General features: G+C 44.9%; 1 protein-coding gene across 7 annotated transcripts in view; it reads right to left on the reverse strand.

Annotated features, from left to right (window-relative positions):
* Positions 1 to 72: 72 nt before the first annotated feature.
* Magi (membrane associated guanylate kinase, WW and PDZ domain containing protein magi) overlaps positions 73 to 15,853 on the reverse strand; it is a 51,691-nt gene continuing 35,910 nt past the window's right edge. For all 7 annotated transcript variants that reach the window (XM_077631894.1, XM_077631897.1, XM_077631893.1 and 4 more), the window contains 5 exons: positions 15,522 to 15,556; positions 8,869 to 9,072; positions 7,635 to 7,776; positions 5,628 to 5,859; positions 73 to 3,658 (listed from right to left, as the gene is read on the reverse strand). In XM_077631894.1, coding sequence (XP_077488020.1) covers positions 5,717 to 5,859; positions 7,635 to 7,776; positions 8,869 to 9,072; positions 15,522 to 15,556 — 524 coding nt within the window. In that variant the 3' untranslated portion in view covers positions 73 to 3,658; positions 5,628 to 5,716. The remainder of the gene's footprint in view (positions 3,659 to 5,627; positions 5,860 to 7,634; positions 7,777 to 8,868; positions 9,073 to 15,521; positions 15,557 to 15,853) is intronic.

Below are 15,853 nucleotides of genomic sequence, written 5' to 3' on the forward strand. Positions count from 1 at the left end.
GCTACAATGGCGAGAAGCAGGACGGTTGACCAGACTGGTGTCATATAAAAGCCAGAAGGAAGAGAAACAGTGTGACTACATATCTGCAGATAAAATTTATTTCTCCGACTGTCATAGATGGCACACTGTCAAACAGAGAAGAGCCACAGCAACGGAAAATGTTTGCGGCTGATCCCTCCAACTCTCCTCGAGCATCGAAAGCTCGCTGTACCTAAACTGCCAATTTTCATTTCATTTTTACACTTCTAATGTTATTTCTTTTTTCTTCTCTATCTTAAACAGCAATAATAACGCTTTTGTATTTACTAGCTAAATTACACAGTCCTTTCAGACACACATGCAAGGCTTGTACAAAAAGGTACACCCCACAAAGGAGAGAACACTAAAAGCAATGCAAAGACCCCAAACAACAAAACCAGTTCAGGATCTTTGGCACCACAACATCAATAAAAGTTGGCAAAGGATCAATGGAGATGCACCAGGAACAACAAGATCAGGTGGGAAAAAAAATGTCTAAAAAAACATGCGAAGCCATCGCATGTTCCGTTTTCCTACTCAGCTGCTTAGCATTTTTCTTTTTTTTTTTGCAGTACATCAAAGAGAAACAAGCTGCTACTAATGGCAACAATGTTTTTGTGCAGAAATGCACGAGAGGCACTTGTTAGAAACATTTCTTTTTTGTCAGTCGCAGTCAAGCAGCAAGTGGTAGGTAGCTATGTATATATATAGTGTTACGCTGCTCTAACAAACAACAATGGAAAATAGTGTAAACTTCGAGAGGTTGTCCCTGCTTCCTACAAAGATCAAAAAGTGTCTTAAAGCAAAGCTTAAGCTCTTCCCAACAGTCAAAAGCTCCGCAAACTTCACTCTCACCAGCTGCCCTTCCAAGTGTAAAATTAAAAGCTGCCCACCGACAGCAGGATATCATCATCTGCTTGCGCAATGTCATTTAAAAACTATGCACTCCAACTGTTTCAACATTTTAAAATTCATTCAGTTGAACCAACTGGAACCATAGCACACAGGAAAAAAAAAAAAAAGGCAATGTCATGGTTCATCCTTGCATTGCACAATGCAGCAAATCTATAGTGCTTACTGTTGTGCTAATGTGCACGCCATCATTAAGAATTGGCCACCACACATCTCTCTGTACAAGGGTAGAACATGCACATAATATCTTGTGTATGTTCTACTGCACACACATAACCATTTATGATTTGGTTTTCTGTAGTTTTTACACTGATTTTCATGCAAGAGTTCATAAACAAGTTTTTCAGTGAATGCAACAAACCAATCCTTTTCCTGCTTTGATCATACACGATTTTAACTATAGCTTTCTACAGAGGCGCGATTTTATCCCATACACACCCACAGTCGCTGCAGAAAACAGATATGATGGAAAACAAATTTTGGGCAGCCCTTTAGGCCATGAGGAATGGAGCCAGAATGAGGACTTCAGAATGGAATGGTTAAAAATGCAAGTTGATGGTAATCCCAAAGATGAAAAATCTCATTGAATTTTCCCACAGGAATGTAGGCGTAAAATGCACACAACATGAATGAGATTGATCTGCCAATGCTGTTTGCATCCCACGTGCTCTTGTATGGTATGACAAATAAAAATATACTGTGAAAATGTTCAAAGTGCGAAAGCTGTGTGATTTCTAATAAATAAGCAAAGATATTTGTACATACTACAATGCAAAGTGCGTTTTGTTCTTCCCTTGTTAAATAGCTGAGAGTAGCAGTGTGTTAAATCCTGCATTTGGGCTCTGAGTGGAATATAATTTCATGGGTGCATTAATTTAATGTCTCGATTTCTTGAAATTAATGAGAATGAACGTCCAGCCTCCCTTTATGTTCCCGTGGCTAAAGCCCATCACAGAGCCTCGTCTTTTAACAAATCCATGCTTCTTCATGGCCACTGGAAGCGTATGAACAGCCCTTCACATCCCTGGCTTCCCAACACATTTAAAATACCGTTCCACAATACTCACACAACACAGGTAGCAAATTTATCACACAAAAAACTTCCAGCATCACAACGGGCGAAACACATACAGTACGGGCATGAGCTGCATCTTAAAAGCACATGTGCAGTAGTTTTTCTTTCCTGGAGCAGTTTTCGTCAAAGACGCTCGCAGCCCTAGCAGTGCATTGTGAAAAACGAGTAACAACAACAACAAAAAAAGTTAGATATGTTAAACCCGCAGTATTAGCTAGAAAATTAATATAAAACTTGCTCTGTTTCCTTTTCAACTGTCTTAATGATGATGTCAGTAATGTGATATGATTACCTGCCTTGCGGCCCCTTAAACTCACTTCAACCAGTTGTCTTAAACCACATTTAGTAAAACCAGTGGTAACAAGTGCTGTGACAAATATTAAATTTGTGTCAGCGACAGCACCAAGTACACAAAACTTGAACATCAATAAGTGAAACAATACCTTTTGCAATAATAATTCACCATTGTTTCGTTTGTTGCTACGCCAGTGCCCCAGTATTATGACACGGTCCTTTATGTGAAAACAGAGGACTATTTTCTGACCACAAGAGTCAAATTACTAGAAGCAGCTGTCTCAGACACGAAAGGTGAATTGAATTTTTAGACAGCAAATACTGCTTTCATAAACACAGTTAGTTCACAATAACCGTTCACTTCCACTGCCACCACTAGCACTGCCATAGTAAACTGCGCACCAGTGGATGCACAAAACACAACAATTATTATCAAAACCAAACCTACAAGTATTTCTTCCCCGCTTAAAAAATTCCTGCAAGCAGCCTCTACAAAAACTCCTGCAAATTTTGCAGCTGCTGCAGTGGTTCAGACACTATTGTAAGGCAGCGAAAAACATCTGCCCGCGACTGACCGGGCCTCCCTAGTAATTAATCCAACAGGTGGTCGTCCATCAACTTTAGGCATGCATTTTGCCTGCTCAACTTCCCTGTACACAGTCATCCATGAATGGATAAACAGAAACACAGGCATGTACGACTAAGCAAAAAGCACAACAAAAATTGGCATTTGGATCAGAGACAACGTATGCACACTGCATGATCACATGCTAACTGTGCATTTACATTAAGGTTAACTTATTATTCAGCCATTAAATGCAACACGTATGAGGCAAAAAAAAAAATAAGAAACTCCGGGAACAACGGAATGGGTGCCGTTGAACCTCTTTGCCCCCCCCCCCCCCCCCCCCCCCCCCCCCCCCCAAAAAAAAAAAAAAACGGTGATTCCACAGCGTTGTCGATCCCATGTGTGCATTGGATGCAGATCATGTGCAGCAGACATGCGCCGCTACAAGGGTGCTTGTGTCCAACATGCTATTATTGTGCACTTTTAACTTCAAGGTGAGATACTCTTCGGCTCAATATACACAACACGCACACACACGCACAAACTCGAGAGACAGAGAAGGAGGGAGAGGTTGGCCAAATGCAGCTGCCCCTCAATACATCACACAACAGAAAACGTTGAGTCCTCCTGAGAACGTGGCTCAGTCTGCCAGCTAGGCTGGCTGTCATCCCAACAACTGCCTATGCACGCTAAAGCTAATCTACACTCATTGACAGAATGGGAGCGATATGAAGAAGGACGTCCAGAAAATGACCGTAGCTTATTGACTCTTTACACAGTGTGGCAAGCACCTGGAAAAAAGATCCAAGAAAAAAATAAGAGCGTTACCAGCAAGTCAGACCAAAAGCTGGACAAATCAATACAAAGCTCATGTACAATTTTTTTTATTATTATAAGTGCTGTTTATGCCTCTACCTATTCACATCAGATGAAGGTGCTAATGTACACATGCTCTGCTCTTATGTTCAGCTGAAGTGTACAGTAGGTCACACACAGGCAACTAGTACATTTGTGAACTTGTAGTGTAGTTGCATAACTGCCCCTTCAATCAATTTGTAAAGACATTCCAGAAAACCCCAATGCCACAAAATGGAGCGGTCACTGTACTACAGTGATTATACTGCAATGCTTTTGGTTCAATAGAGAGGCACCACTTTCCCCTTGGCATCAAGTTAAACCTGCAAAACACCCAGCAAAGCAGTTTTTGACTCCCCTCAGTACCTTGCTATACCTGAGAAATTACTGTTATGTTTAGTTACACAAATGTAAAAGAATGGCTGAAAGTACTGAAAGCGCTGATGCAACCCCACCGTGTGCAATGAAAAAGAGCGAAGTGCCACAAAAATTTCACTCACTGCATCTTGTGGGGACTTGCCCATTTTGTCCCCTTTAGAGTTTGTTTTCCCGCAGTGTCCTTGCTAGTTACCTTAACTATCAAGAGAGGACGCCTGCGTTGCACCGACACAAGCCACGAACGGCGTGACTGCTGCGTGTTCGCGGGAGACAGCATTCTCACTTCGGCTCGGGAACTTGTCGCGTCCGAATGTTTCGGCGTGGCCCTCTGCTCTCCGCTAACGAGGCAAAGCCTTGTGGGGACATTCCCACGAACTCGTCCCATCTGGCATCGGAGATTCTCCCTTTCCCTATTGTGGGCGAATGTTCACTTGTAACCTTGCTGGTGAGTCGGACAACCACAATTCCTTAGCATATTTTGTTGCTAGCGGACATTGTTTTTGTAGCAATAAATGCCTTGTTTGTGTGAGCCAGAATGTCGTTCCTTTGTTCCCCCTCACAGCAAGGCCCACTCCGGTAGGGGGGGGGGGGGGGGGGGGAGCGTATTAGCGTATTTATCCCCCATTAAAACTTCACAGTTTTCATCCACCCTTTTTCATATCCCATGGCTTTTTATGGTCATAACAAAGACTGGTAAGTCTGGTAAACTATATTTTATGGGCTGATATCTCAGCTTGCTATTTTCATATTTCTTACTAGCTCAGGCCTGCTTTCAACCACAAGTAATGCGTTGACAAGTGACAGATGCCCAAGGCGAGTGCTTGTTTTGGTTTATGAGGGTTTAACGTCCCAAAGCAACTCAGGCTATGAAGGACGCCGCAGTGAAGGGCTCTGGAAATTTCGACCACCGGGGGTTCTTTAACATGCACCGACATCGCACAGTACACAGGCCTCTAGAATTTCGCCTCCATCGGAATTCGACCGCCGCGGCAGGGATCTAACACGCATTTTTTGGGTCAGCAGCTGGGCGACACAACCACTGAGTCACTGCAACAGCTTGAGGCGAGTACTTGCCACTGAAGATGCCATAAGAATCGAGAGAGAGAAAAAAAAAACGGTGAAAAAAAGCATCACAGAGCGATAATTGCACGAACTGCAGGCCAAAAATTGATAACTCAATCATCACACTGTCCACACCTGGCTCCATGTGAGTTTTTCCTCTTGCCTAAATTAAAAACATTTGCCAACTGCTGTGCCAAGTGCTTTTCCCCAAACGAGAATGTGACTGCCAATCAGTGCGTAGCCCGTGGTACTTGATAAACCATACCTTTCTGAAGAATAATTTTTTTTAATGAATACAAGAAAATGGTTAAACTATTTTTGTAGTCCTTAGCTAGAAATACAATATTGAACAAAATAACTTCGTCTTTTTTTGCTTGGAATTGTGGGCACCTTCCTTTTGACCATACCTATTGAACCAGTCTAGAGTAATGCGAAAATTGGGGAGAAGAAATGTGCGGCTCTCACCTAGGCCAACCAAGCCGGCCCCAAGGAGGGGCCGTCACGAACCCTGCGCACAGTGGGGAAGAGGCTCCTCTCCCCCAGTTCCCCGCCAATCACGTGTCCATGTTCCAGTTGTACCAGTCCTTTTGCTGAGGCGGCAAGTTCACCTGGCCAGAACTCCGCGGTGAGCTCTGGCTCAGGGGGCCATTCAGGAGGCCAGACATGCCAGGGTGCAGCAGGGAAGGTGGGCTCTCCACTGGAAAACAGGGCAGCAAGGTAATGCCACGTGTGACAACGAAAGAAATGCTGGTCCATTTGTACCACCGAGAGTGACATCTAAAGCACTTTCGCTGAGCGGTGCCTGCGCACTAGGCAAATGCTACTGTGTTTAGCAAGCTGGACAGAAAGTTTGAAAAATAAAAATATCAGAAACAAGAAATAAGACTACACTGGTCAAGCGCTTACTGGTAACAAAAGCATTTTATTGCAACACATGAAATAAACACAAGTGACACAAAAAACAAGAAGAAAATTATTAGCAACCATCACAAACAATATTAAAAAGCAAAGTTTAGCAGCCATTGTTTATAAAGGAAATTTCTTTCCCTGAAAGTAGGATGGAGGCTTGCCTTACACAGCTGGTGCCTGACTTGGCACATTTTGTTTTGTTTTTTCATGCTGCTGTGTACATAATAATTTAGCAAGCTACTGTAGCAGATGGTGTCACTGATTCGCAAGTGGCTGCTACCATGGTTAAATAAAGCTTGAAGTTTCATGACAGACTGTGCATACTGCTTCGTCTCTAAATGATGTAGCTCTCTGTTGCCATGTGATTTTTGGTAAAAGCACGAAATTCATCAGAATTCTTGCAGTTTTATTGCCCATACTCAATCACTAATAAATTATACAACGAGCATCTACCCTGCAGGTTGCTGGTTCAAAGACACCAGTTCGAGTCTGCTACTCAAACCTCCTCCATCACAGCTCTAAAAGACCTGAAAAAATACATCCTCACAACTAAGTTAACTTTTTGACTTTGTTTTATTTTCTCCTCAAAACCTGTCGAACACTGCACATAATCATTTCATGCTCACAGAGTAGCCCCCTGCAAGATAGAAGCACTTCAAAACAAACCACATTTACACAGGATGCCTGCAGTCCAAACAATGGGCATTACCACACCCACTGCCGTTCTCTAGAGCTAATCAATTATTTTTTCTCCAGTTACCTCTCCCATGGCAGAGAGATATGTACACAACACAAACACCCAGAGGAAGCACGAGAGAACAAAACCTGCAGTAAACACAGCTCCTCAGATGATGGAATGTGCCATCGTAGAGGCAGCTTGCACTCATGGCAATTGTATTTTCCTGAAGTTTAAACATCAAAACTACTATCCACAGGTCAAGAAAACAACTTTTATTGTTTCTCTTCACGATAACTCATTTCTTTTTGTGGAATTTATAACAGTCAAGCCTCATTTCTACTAAAACAAAGGAGAAACAGACCGATTTGTTGACGTTCAGTTTGTCTATACTACCACAGCAATGAATTAAAAAGGAAAGCAATTAATGTGTGCACCTGAAGCACAGGCCGCCCTATCCTTGTTTGTATGCTGGGTTTAACGTCCCAATGCAGCACATGGGCTATGAGAGATGCTGTAATGGAGGGCATCGGATTAATTTCAACCGCCAGGGGTTCTAATGTGCACTGACATCACACAGCACATGGGCATTTCTGCGTTTCACTTTCCATCGAAATCTGGCTGCTGTGGCCAGGATTCGACCCTGCGCCTTTGGTTCAGCAGCCAAATGCCAAAGCCACTGAGCCACTGAGGCAGGCTCAGAGGCCCTATGACGTGTGCTTCATCTATGATAACTAATTTGAATCGGCACAGGAAATCTGTTAATGCTTGCACACAACTAGATGAGACTGTTTCAGTCATAACCTTTAATCTATACTTCAATACTATGAGAGCTCTCTTCAACTACAATTTCGCCTTGACCAGGGGAGCAAGAGCGGGCCACTCACCGACAAGTGGCGAGGGCACCTTGCGTGTCCGCTTGACCAGCAGCCGCACAGTGTTGCCCCCCTGTCGGATGATGTTGATGGCTTCGGCATGCGTCATGTTCTTTGTGTTGATGCCATTCACCTCCAGAATCTGGTCCCCAACCTGTTCACCAACAGAGGGTGCTGTCAGTCCATGACCTGCCAGGCATCTCATCACCGGCAGAAAAAAAATTTCTTGAGGAGGATGGCGCTCTAGTTTTGAACAAGTGCAAGACTTAGTTATCTGATTTTCACATATTTGAATTTCAAACTGTAGAAGCTTCCTCTATAAAGAAGACCATTAAACCAGCAGTTAGATATTGCAGCATATTAAACAACTTTGAATATGCAGTAACCAATCCTGAAGTTCACCCGACTTTTGTGGTTATGAATGAACACTAACGACAGGACTCTTGGTAACAGTATGTGAATAGAGCAACCATGCAGGCACAAGAAAGTTTCACAATATTCATAGTCTCATTAAACAATCCACACATCGGCATCTGTAAAAGCCTCCTGCAATAATTGGGCAACAAGGAACTGAGCAAAACCTCTTCATCACAGTAAAAATATTAGAAGCATCCTTGATGCATCCATTTCCTTTTATGTCGATATCGCATGCCTCCAAAACTTCCATGCCTATTTTTGCTCTTTGTTACAACTTTAACCTCACAAAACCAAGGCTTATACCCACAGATAGCACTACACTGCACTGGCAAGTGTGCGTCTTCTTTGTTCGCTCTCAATGAATGCACCTGTGCCCAGCCATTCACACAAAGCTCTGTTCTATTTAAGCAAACTTGCCGCATGATAGCGGGCTTTCTCATATCGCCCACCCTGGTGCAATCAATACAGGATAAGGCATTTTCTTGCTGCAGCCTGCTTTGTTCATCCTACTGTTATCGATGCATAAACAAAGCACGCTAGCTTTTTTTCGCTGGCCAAAAATGACCGCTAGCATTTTGAACTAACAGGCAACTTTCCTTGTGGTTATGAGAAAAGAAATTTCTTCTCAGTACTCAGGTCTGTTTTCGCTCATGTTTATGTTCATGTGTTAATGTGTTAGCCTACTTACACTTGCCACCACTCATAAGTATCAATAGATATCGAAAAGTCACCAGCTCTCTCACACACCCTCACACTCATAGAAGGAGTCTCTGTGAGGCATGTGAAACTGGGTGTCAAGGAGGGAGAAGTGCCATCCTCCACCACGCACCTGCAGCTTGCCCGAGAGCTGTGCAGGGCCCTGGTCGGCTATCCTCAGCACGAAAAGGGGCATGCTGTGAAACTCTCGGCCCCCCCGGATGCTGAATCCAAAGCCCCGCACCCCCCGCTGCAGCTCCACGCTGTGGTACTCGCCATCGCCGCTGGCACCCCCGCTGCCACCAGGGGGCTCGGAGCCACGGGCCACCTCCTCCCCCTACGCATCATGTGCACATGAGAAAAGAGGGAGGTCAGACCACATGACAACTTGTTACATGTCATGCTACAGAGTCTGCAAAGCGACGTGTCACTAGTGGAGACAGATCAGCAATGCCTCTCCAGAGCTAAATCATTGCTACATTTCAAGCTTGGTCTGCACACGGGAAAGTCATATGGGTGGCATGTTCTGCAAAATGTTAATGTTATATTTTTTCAAAACCTGGTGATGGTACATGTTTGCTTTGTCCTAGATGAATAATCTAGGCCACCATCATAAGCAGTGAAGCCCAAACAAAAATGTTTTCATGCTGTTCGCTCTCCTCACAGAAGAGTGGCAATTAGCCTTTTTATTATATTTATTTTATCGCGCTGTTAGATTCATTCATTCCGCATACTCATACGACATCAGTGTATCGTCGTTGAAAGGTGAAATTAACTTGTCACTTCTTCCCCACCGCCGGCGCATTGCTAGCCTCTGCCTTTTTCACAAATTCTTCAACAGTTCATTGCACGAAGCACCCTACATCGTACGCCGCATGCACATATCTTAGCGCACTGGTCATCCGCTTCAAGTTGTTCGTCCACGCTCCCGTACTACTGTATTCTCGGCCTCCTTGTTTGCCCGAGCAGCATCTGACTGGAACGGCCTTCCCCACCAAGTCGCAGCCATTACCTGTCCATCAAGATTCCACCAAGAGTTAACGCAGCTGATAGAACCTCATGTTATATCCGTATTCCCACCCCTTATGTAAAACCCCTGAATAGGGGTCTTTAAGGAAATAAACTGAACTGAACTGAACTGAATACCGTATTTACCCTGATGTGCGACCACTGTCCTATAGGTTGGCCCCCAACATCAGGGGCTGATCTACATGACATCAACCAACATTCGACTAAATACGATAAAGTGCGCCTTTGTCTCAACATAATGATATACCCTTGTCACGCGGCCAGTTTCAATGGCCATCGACTCAAGGGCCTTTGAAATTCTCACTCGCCATCGAACTCGAAGCAGTTGTGTCGCTGCTACACGGCAAATCTCAATGGCCACTGAAATGGTTCTCGTGTCTATTGCCAAGCTTGTGTGGCGCCAGAATTGCTACTCTGGATTTTGCACAAATAACAAAAATATTTTATAAATATATACTACATGCTGAAATACGTGCATACGCACATGTTGCTTAAAACCTTTTTATTTGCACGCACGCGACGGATGGCCGCGCGTTGTTCCTAGCACCATCTACTGACAGATGCAGGCACTGCTGTAGCCACTCTAATGCAAGACGAGTCAAAACCAAGCCAGTCCAACTGCGTCGGAGCGCTGCTTCGTCAGGCATAACACCTGGGAAATTGCCTTTATATCTGAAAAACAAAAGCTATTTGTTTCTTGAAACTTTATGTGAGGGTAAGAATGGTCAATTCGAAAGCGAATACAACAGTTTAGAACACGATATTGCTTTGAGGGATTAGCGACGAAGCTGTTACCGCTGTGAAGCGGGCGGGCAGGGCGTCGCCATGTTGTCAACGCTAAGAACGCAAGCAACGCAAAGACCGGAACATAAAAATTAATGCGCTTAATTCGCTTAAAACCAGAGAGATACAATTTTAAAATTATTGAACAGGCTTCCTGCAATAAAGTTTAGGCAAATAAGGTTTGTTCATGGTTTTGTAGCGTGAATGTATCGTGTACGAAAGTGCGCGTTGGCGCCGCTCGAAGCAATGCTAACAATCTTGGGCAGCGCTCGAAAGCCCTCAAAACCTTGATGGAGTTCCGCGCTGCTCGGTTGACTCGACAGATTATTGACTTGATGGCCATTAAAACTGCCCGTGTAGCAGCGCTCGATCGCCTTTGAGTCGATAGACTATCGGTTAGAGGTCCTTCGAAATGCCCGTGTGACAGCGGTATCAAAATGCTAGGGGTGACTTTTCACTTCCATTTGTGGTAAAAAAAAAAACTCGTGTTACATTCGAGTAAATAGCTCTACCACTTGGTGAAACTGCGAAGTTTGTCTGTGGTCCACAGACCTCAATTAATTTTGACAATATGAGTGGGTGGCACTATCAAACACAGTGCTGGTCTAAAACCAAATTCCACTGCTGTGCCAGGTTCAATCACATCCAAGCCAGTAGTTTAAGCAAAGAAAGCATCTACGCCTGTGCCGAGTAGCTCTGCAATGCTTGGGAGAATGTATCTCCACAAGAGCCAACAAAATGAAAACTCACAGTGAGCAGGAAGGCAACTCTTGCAATAAAGGACCATCAAACTCTTTGTGCTTACCAGATGTGCAAGTTCAAGTGCAAAAAAAAAAAAAAAATACGAGAGAGAGAGAGAGAATGTGGCTCAGCAGTCCAAAGGAACATGATACAGAAAGCTGCAACAAATGCAAGACAAGTACAGTGAAAGCTCGTTAATTCGAATTCCACGGGGACGCTTAACGAGTTCGAATTAAGCCGAATTCGAAATAACGAAAGGCATGAAAAAAAATGCCAGAAACGAGACTGGGTTGCTAGAAAACACTTGCAACTCACTTTATTCATTGACGAAAGTAATCAGTGATCACTTTCTGCTTTTTTTCTTTGAAAGCAATGTTCATCACTTTGCTTTCCAAAGTGCGACATTGACGCAGAGCATCATCCTCGCCCTCCTCAAAACTGAAAAACAGGCGCGCGACACCGATCGCCTCCATCACTTGCGAAGCTGAAGGCCGCACTGGCGCCTCTTCTTCGTCATCTTTTTCGTCGTCATCGACGACAGGTTCTTCGCCCGTTACCTGCGCGATGATGTCCTCATCGGTCAAAGCACCACACACCACTGCACTGTTGTCTACGTCGATGTAGTCGTCGAAGCTGACATCTTCCAGCGCATCACGCAAACCTGCGGGGATGATCCACTCCTGACTTGGCTCACAAGCTGCTTCCGTGCCTGGGCCCTCATCGGCCACACTGAAGCCACAGTGCCGGAAACAGTTAGAAACTGTTGCTGCCGTGACCTGATCCCAGGCACGCACCAACATATGCAAAGCTGTGAGCAGTGTCACAGAGTAGTCCGTGCCCGCGCACAAAACTAAGCGTTCCAACATGTGGCGCGCCTGTAAAATGACTTTACATTCTTAATGACGCCCTGGTCCATGGGTTGCAGAGCTGCAGTTGTGTTCGGCGGGAGAAAGGCCAGCTTAATAGTCTTCAGTTCCACATCAACCATGTGTGCGGAACAATTGTCCACAATAAAAAGGACCTTTCTTCCACTCAGTTCAAACTTGCGGTCGAGCTTGATCAGCCACTGTCTGAATATTTCCCGCGTCATCCACGCTTTACGATTAGCGGTGTATTCCACTGGCAGCGTCCGGATGTTCTTGAAGCAGCGAGGCTTCAGGGCCTTACCTACGACGAGCAGGGGCAGCTTCTCCGTCCCGGTCATGTTTGCTGCGACCAAGACGGTTACGCGCTCCTTGCTACGCTTCCCGTTTGCATAGCTGTCTCCCTTGTAAGTCATCGTCTTACTTGGTAGCAGCTTGTAGAAGAGCGCTGTTTCATCCGCATTGAATATATCATGCGGCGAATAGGCTTCCAGGTACTCCCGCAAAGCACCCATTTGCCACGTCGTGCATGTCTCGCTGTTGACATCTTTGCTTTCACCTGACAAAGCGCGAAACACGATGTTGTGCCTGTCCCGGAAGCGATGAAGCCAGCCTTCTGAGGCGTTGAAACCTTCGATGTGAAGGCGAAGCGCGTAGTCTGCTGCCTTCGTCATGACCATCGGGCCACTCACTGGAATGTCCTGGCTTCTCATCTCTCTTATCCAACTGACCATCGCGTGCTCCAATTCCGGGTGCTTCGCAGGCCGAAGTCTCTTGCGACTGCTGGCGAAAACTTCGTTTTCATAGGCATCCTCAATCGCTCTCTTGTTCTTGATATAAGTTGAGAGCGTGCTTTTAGGGATGCCATGCTTCTTCGCAATTTCCAATTTGCTTGCCTTCCCAGCATCCACTTCACGAAGGATTTCTACCTTCTCCTTGAGCGTTTTGGCGCTGTAGCCTTGGCCGCGAGAAGACATTGCGAACTCCGCAACAATCGAAGGAAACAGCTCTTAAGACTCGAGGCACGGATCGCACAGCAGCAGGACGATTCCGGAGCGTCGAAGAAAATACTAGGCCTAGTGACACGACACAAAGGGCGACCCGGCACAAAGAGCAACCCACAAGGAAAAAGAACCTGTTGCTACTCGCGACACCTCGCGACACCTCGCTGCCCTCGCCCCCTCGCTCCGCTCATCCGGGACTGAGCTGATGGCGATGATAGTGGGTGAGCTGGATTGGAGCATTCGCGCCACCTATCGTTACGCAAAGAAAGCTTGTAAAGCTTGTAGTGAAGTATGAAATATCACCACGCGGCGGCGCGCAGTTCGAATTATCCATGGAGGAGCCGACGTGCGGACGAAATAACGAGTTGGTTTACCCATAGACACCTATGGAGCGTGGCCGGACCGTAACGGTCAGTTCGAATTATCCAAAAGTTCGAATTAACGAGGTGCGAATTAACGAGCTTTCACTGTATAGCGCTTGGCACATTCCTCCCAGAAAAAAGCAGCACTTGTAAAGATAGCGCTAGAGAAATACACTGAACTGTTCTTAATTCAAATTCACTTGACTACTGGATTATTAGAAATTACATTTTGGTCCTGTTAACATCATGAATATTAAATAGCCCCCCCCCCCCCCCCCCCTCTTATATTCTAAGCCCGTATAGTCTAAGCAAATTTTCTGCACCTTTCGAGTTCCAATTAATGAGCGACAGCCGTAATAGGAAGGCCGTTATTCCTGCTCAAAATGAGAACTAAAAAGGTCAAGAAGCTAGAGAGGGAAGCAAGAGACAGAGAGCAGGTGCAGACCTCGCCAGAGAAGCGTGGTCCCCACCAGGAGGAGGAAGTGTCTGGTACCAGAAAGGTGCGGCGGTGGCTGCCAAGTTGGGCACGGGAGTGCACGGACTCTGTGGTGGTGGTGACAGCAGCAGCGAAGATGGCGGGGCAAAAGAACAAGCCAAGGCAGAGGTTGAAGGAGAGAGAGAGAGAAATAAAAAAAAAGGGGGAAGAAATGGGAAGAGAGAAGCAATGATGAAATGAAAGAAAGTGCCAAATGCATTTCATACCCATTGTGAAGCTATGTGAAGAACAGGTCTCCAAAACCAATAAAAGGCATACCAGACAAACAACTCCAAATACACTTAAAGGTGCACTAAAGAGGAATCTGAACTCGTCTTTTTATCGCGGGAACTCTATGTACATGTTCCGGGCATTCTTAGAAACTTCGAATAATTCTCCTGTGCAGCCGATTGCCCTAATTAAATCGAATTAAACGTCTCGGCTCCCGCCTTTTTTTCATTTCATTTTATTACCTTAAAGACCCCTCGCGGGGTATTACATAAGGGGTGGGATTAGCAGAAAAGGCACAAAACAATGCCACTAGTGATCATGAACAAAAAATGTTGTTTAGATTGCTTGCAAATGATGAAGGACAGGTGATGTCGAGTGCCTTCAGCCGGTCCAGTGGCGGCTTCGCTTTCGCTTTTATTTTGTTTTTTAGGTTTCAGTGAATAAACAGTTTCAGTCACGACAATATAGCCTCAAATTAGGCCCACGGAAATAAAAATACACGTGGAGTCTTTGATTTACGTATCACTCCGACGATGGCAGAGCGCCAAGCCGCCAAGGGACTGGCTGACGCGTTGGATGACTTCTCCTACCTACCACGTTGAGTTAAAAAAAAAGACGGGAGCCGGGACATTTAATCAGGTTTAATTAGGGCAATCGGCCACAGAGGACAATAATTCGAAGTTTCTAAGAATGCCTGGAACATGTAGATAGAGTTCCGCGGTAAAAAGACGAGTTCAAATTGCTCTTTAGTGCACCTGATGAGCTTGTTGCTTGCATGGCTCGCATTTACTTTTTCATTTACATCTGGAATTTACTGCCATACTGCCTTCGTGACGCTGTTCCTTTCTGAGTGTTCATCTCAAACTAAACCTCAACCTAACTTTGTTTGTTAGGATGAGCCATTAATGTGCCTATAATAAGCCACCAATGGTGATATCTGCCCCTGAGACGGCCGTTCTTTTCCTGGCTCTTCTGTGCCATGCAGCACACAACAGGAAGAATCCTGGAAAGATGAAACTCTGAAAATCACCTTGGCAACGTTTCAAATGCTGGGTTGACAACATTCACCTTTCTAGCGCCGCTTAATTAACACTGAAAGTCTAGGAAGTGAAAAAGAGCTTCACATTTGCCACGAGTGTTCGTAACCATGCCTAGCTCACACACGGGACTGCACATTTGCGTGAATGAAAACATGCAACCACTGCAGTTGGTTACTTGCACCTCTCTATATTAGAGTCATGCAGATACACTGCAAAGAGTGTGCGATGTTTAAGAAAAGCTCAGATTTGTCAACTTACTCTTTGTGACACAGATGCATTGCTTGAAGTATCATCTGCAAAACAAAACAGAGAAAAAAAATTTAGACATTTATAGAGAACCTCAGAATAATAATAAAGAAAGCAATATGTTATTACACTAAACCTTCCTACATCGAACTTCGAAATGCACTTTTCCCTGAACATTTGTGTTACATTGTGTTGTGTGAAGAGCCTCACTGGATGCATGACTCTGAGCACGTCTCTGCACGATTAGCAATACAGCCACACACGGCAACAAAAGCACTGCCATGGTGCATGCAACGGTTTATGAGCAGAGGTGTGTGAATAGTCGAAGTTTCATACAAATCGAT

Source organism: Amblyomma americanum, chromosome 7, assembly GCF_052857255.1.
Source record: "Amblyomma americanum isolate KBUSLIRL-KWMA chromosome 7, ASM5285725v1, whole genome shotgun sequence".
NCBI classification, from domain to species: Eukaryota; Metazoa; Arthropoda; class Arachnida; order Ixodida; family Ixodidae; genus Amblyomma; species Amblyomma americanum.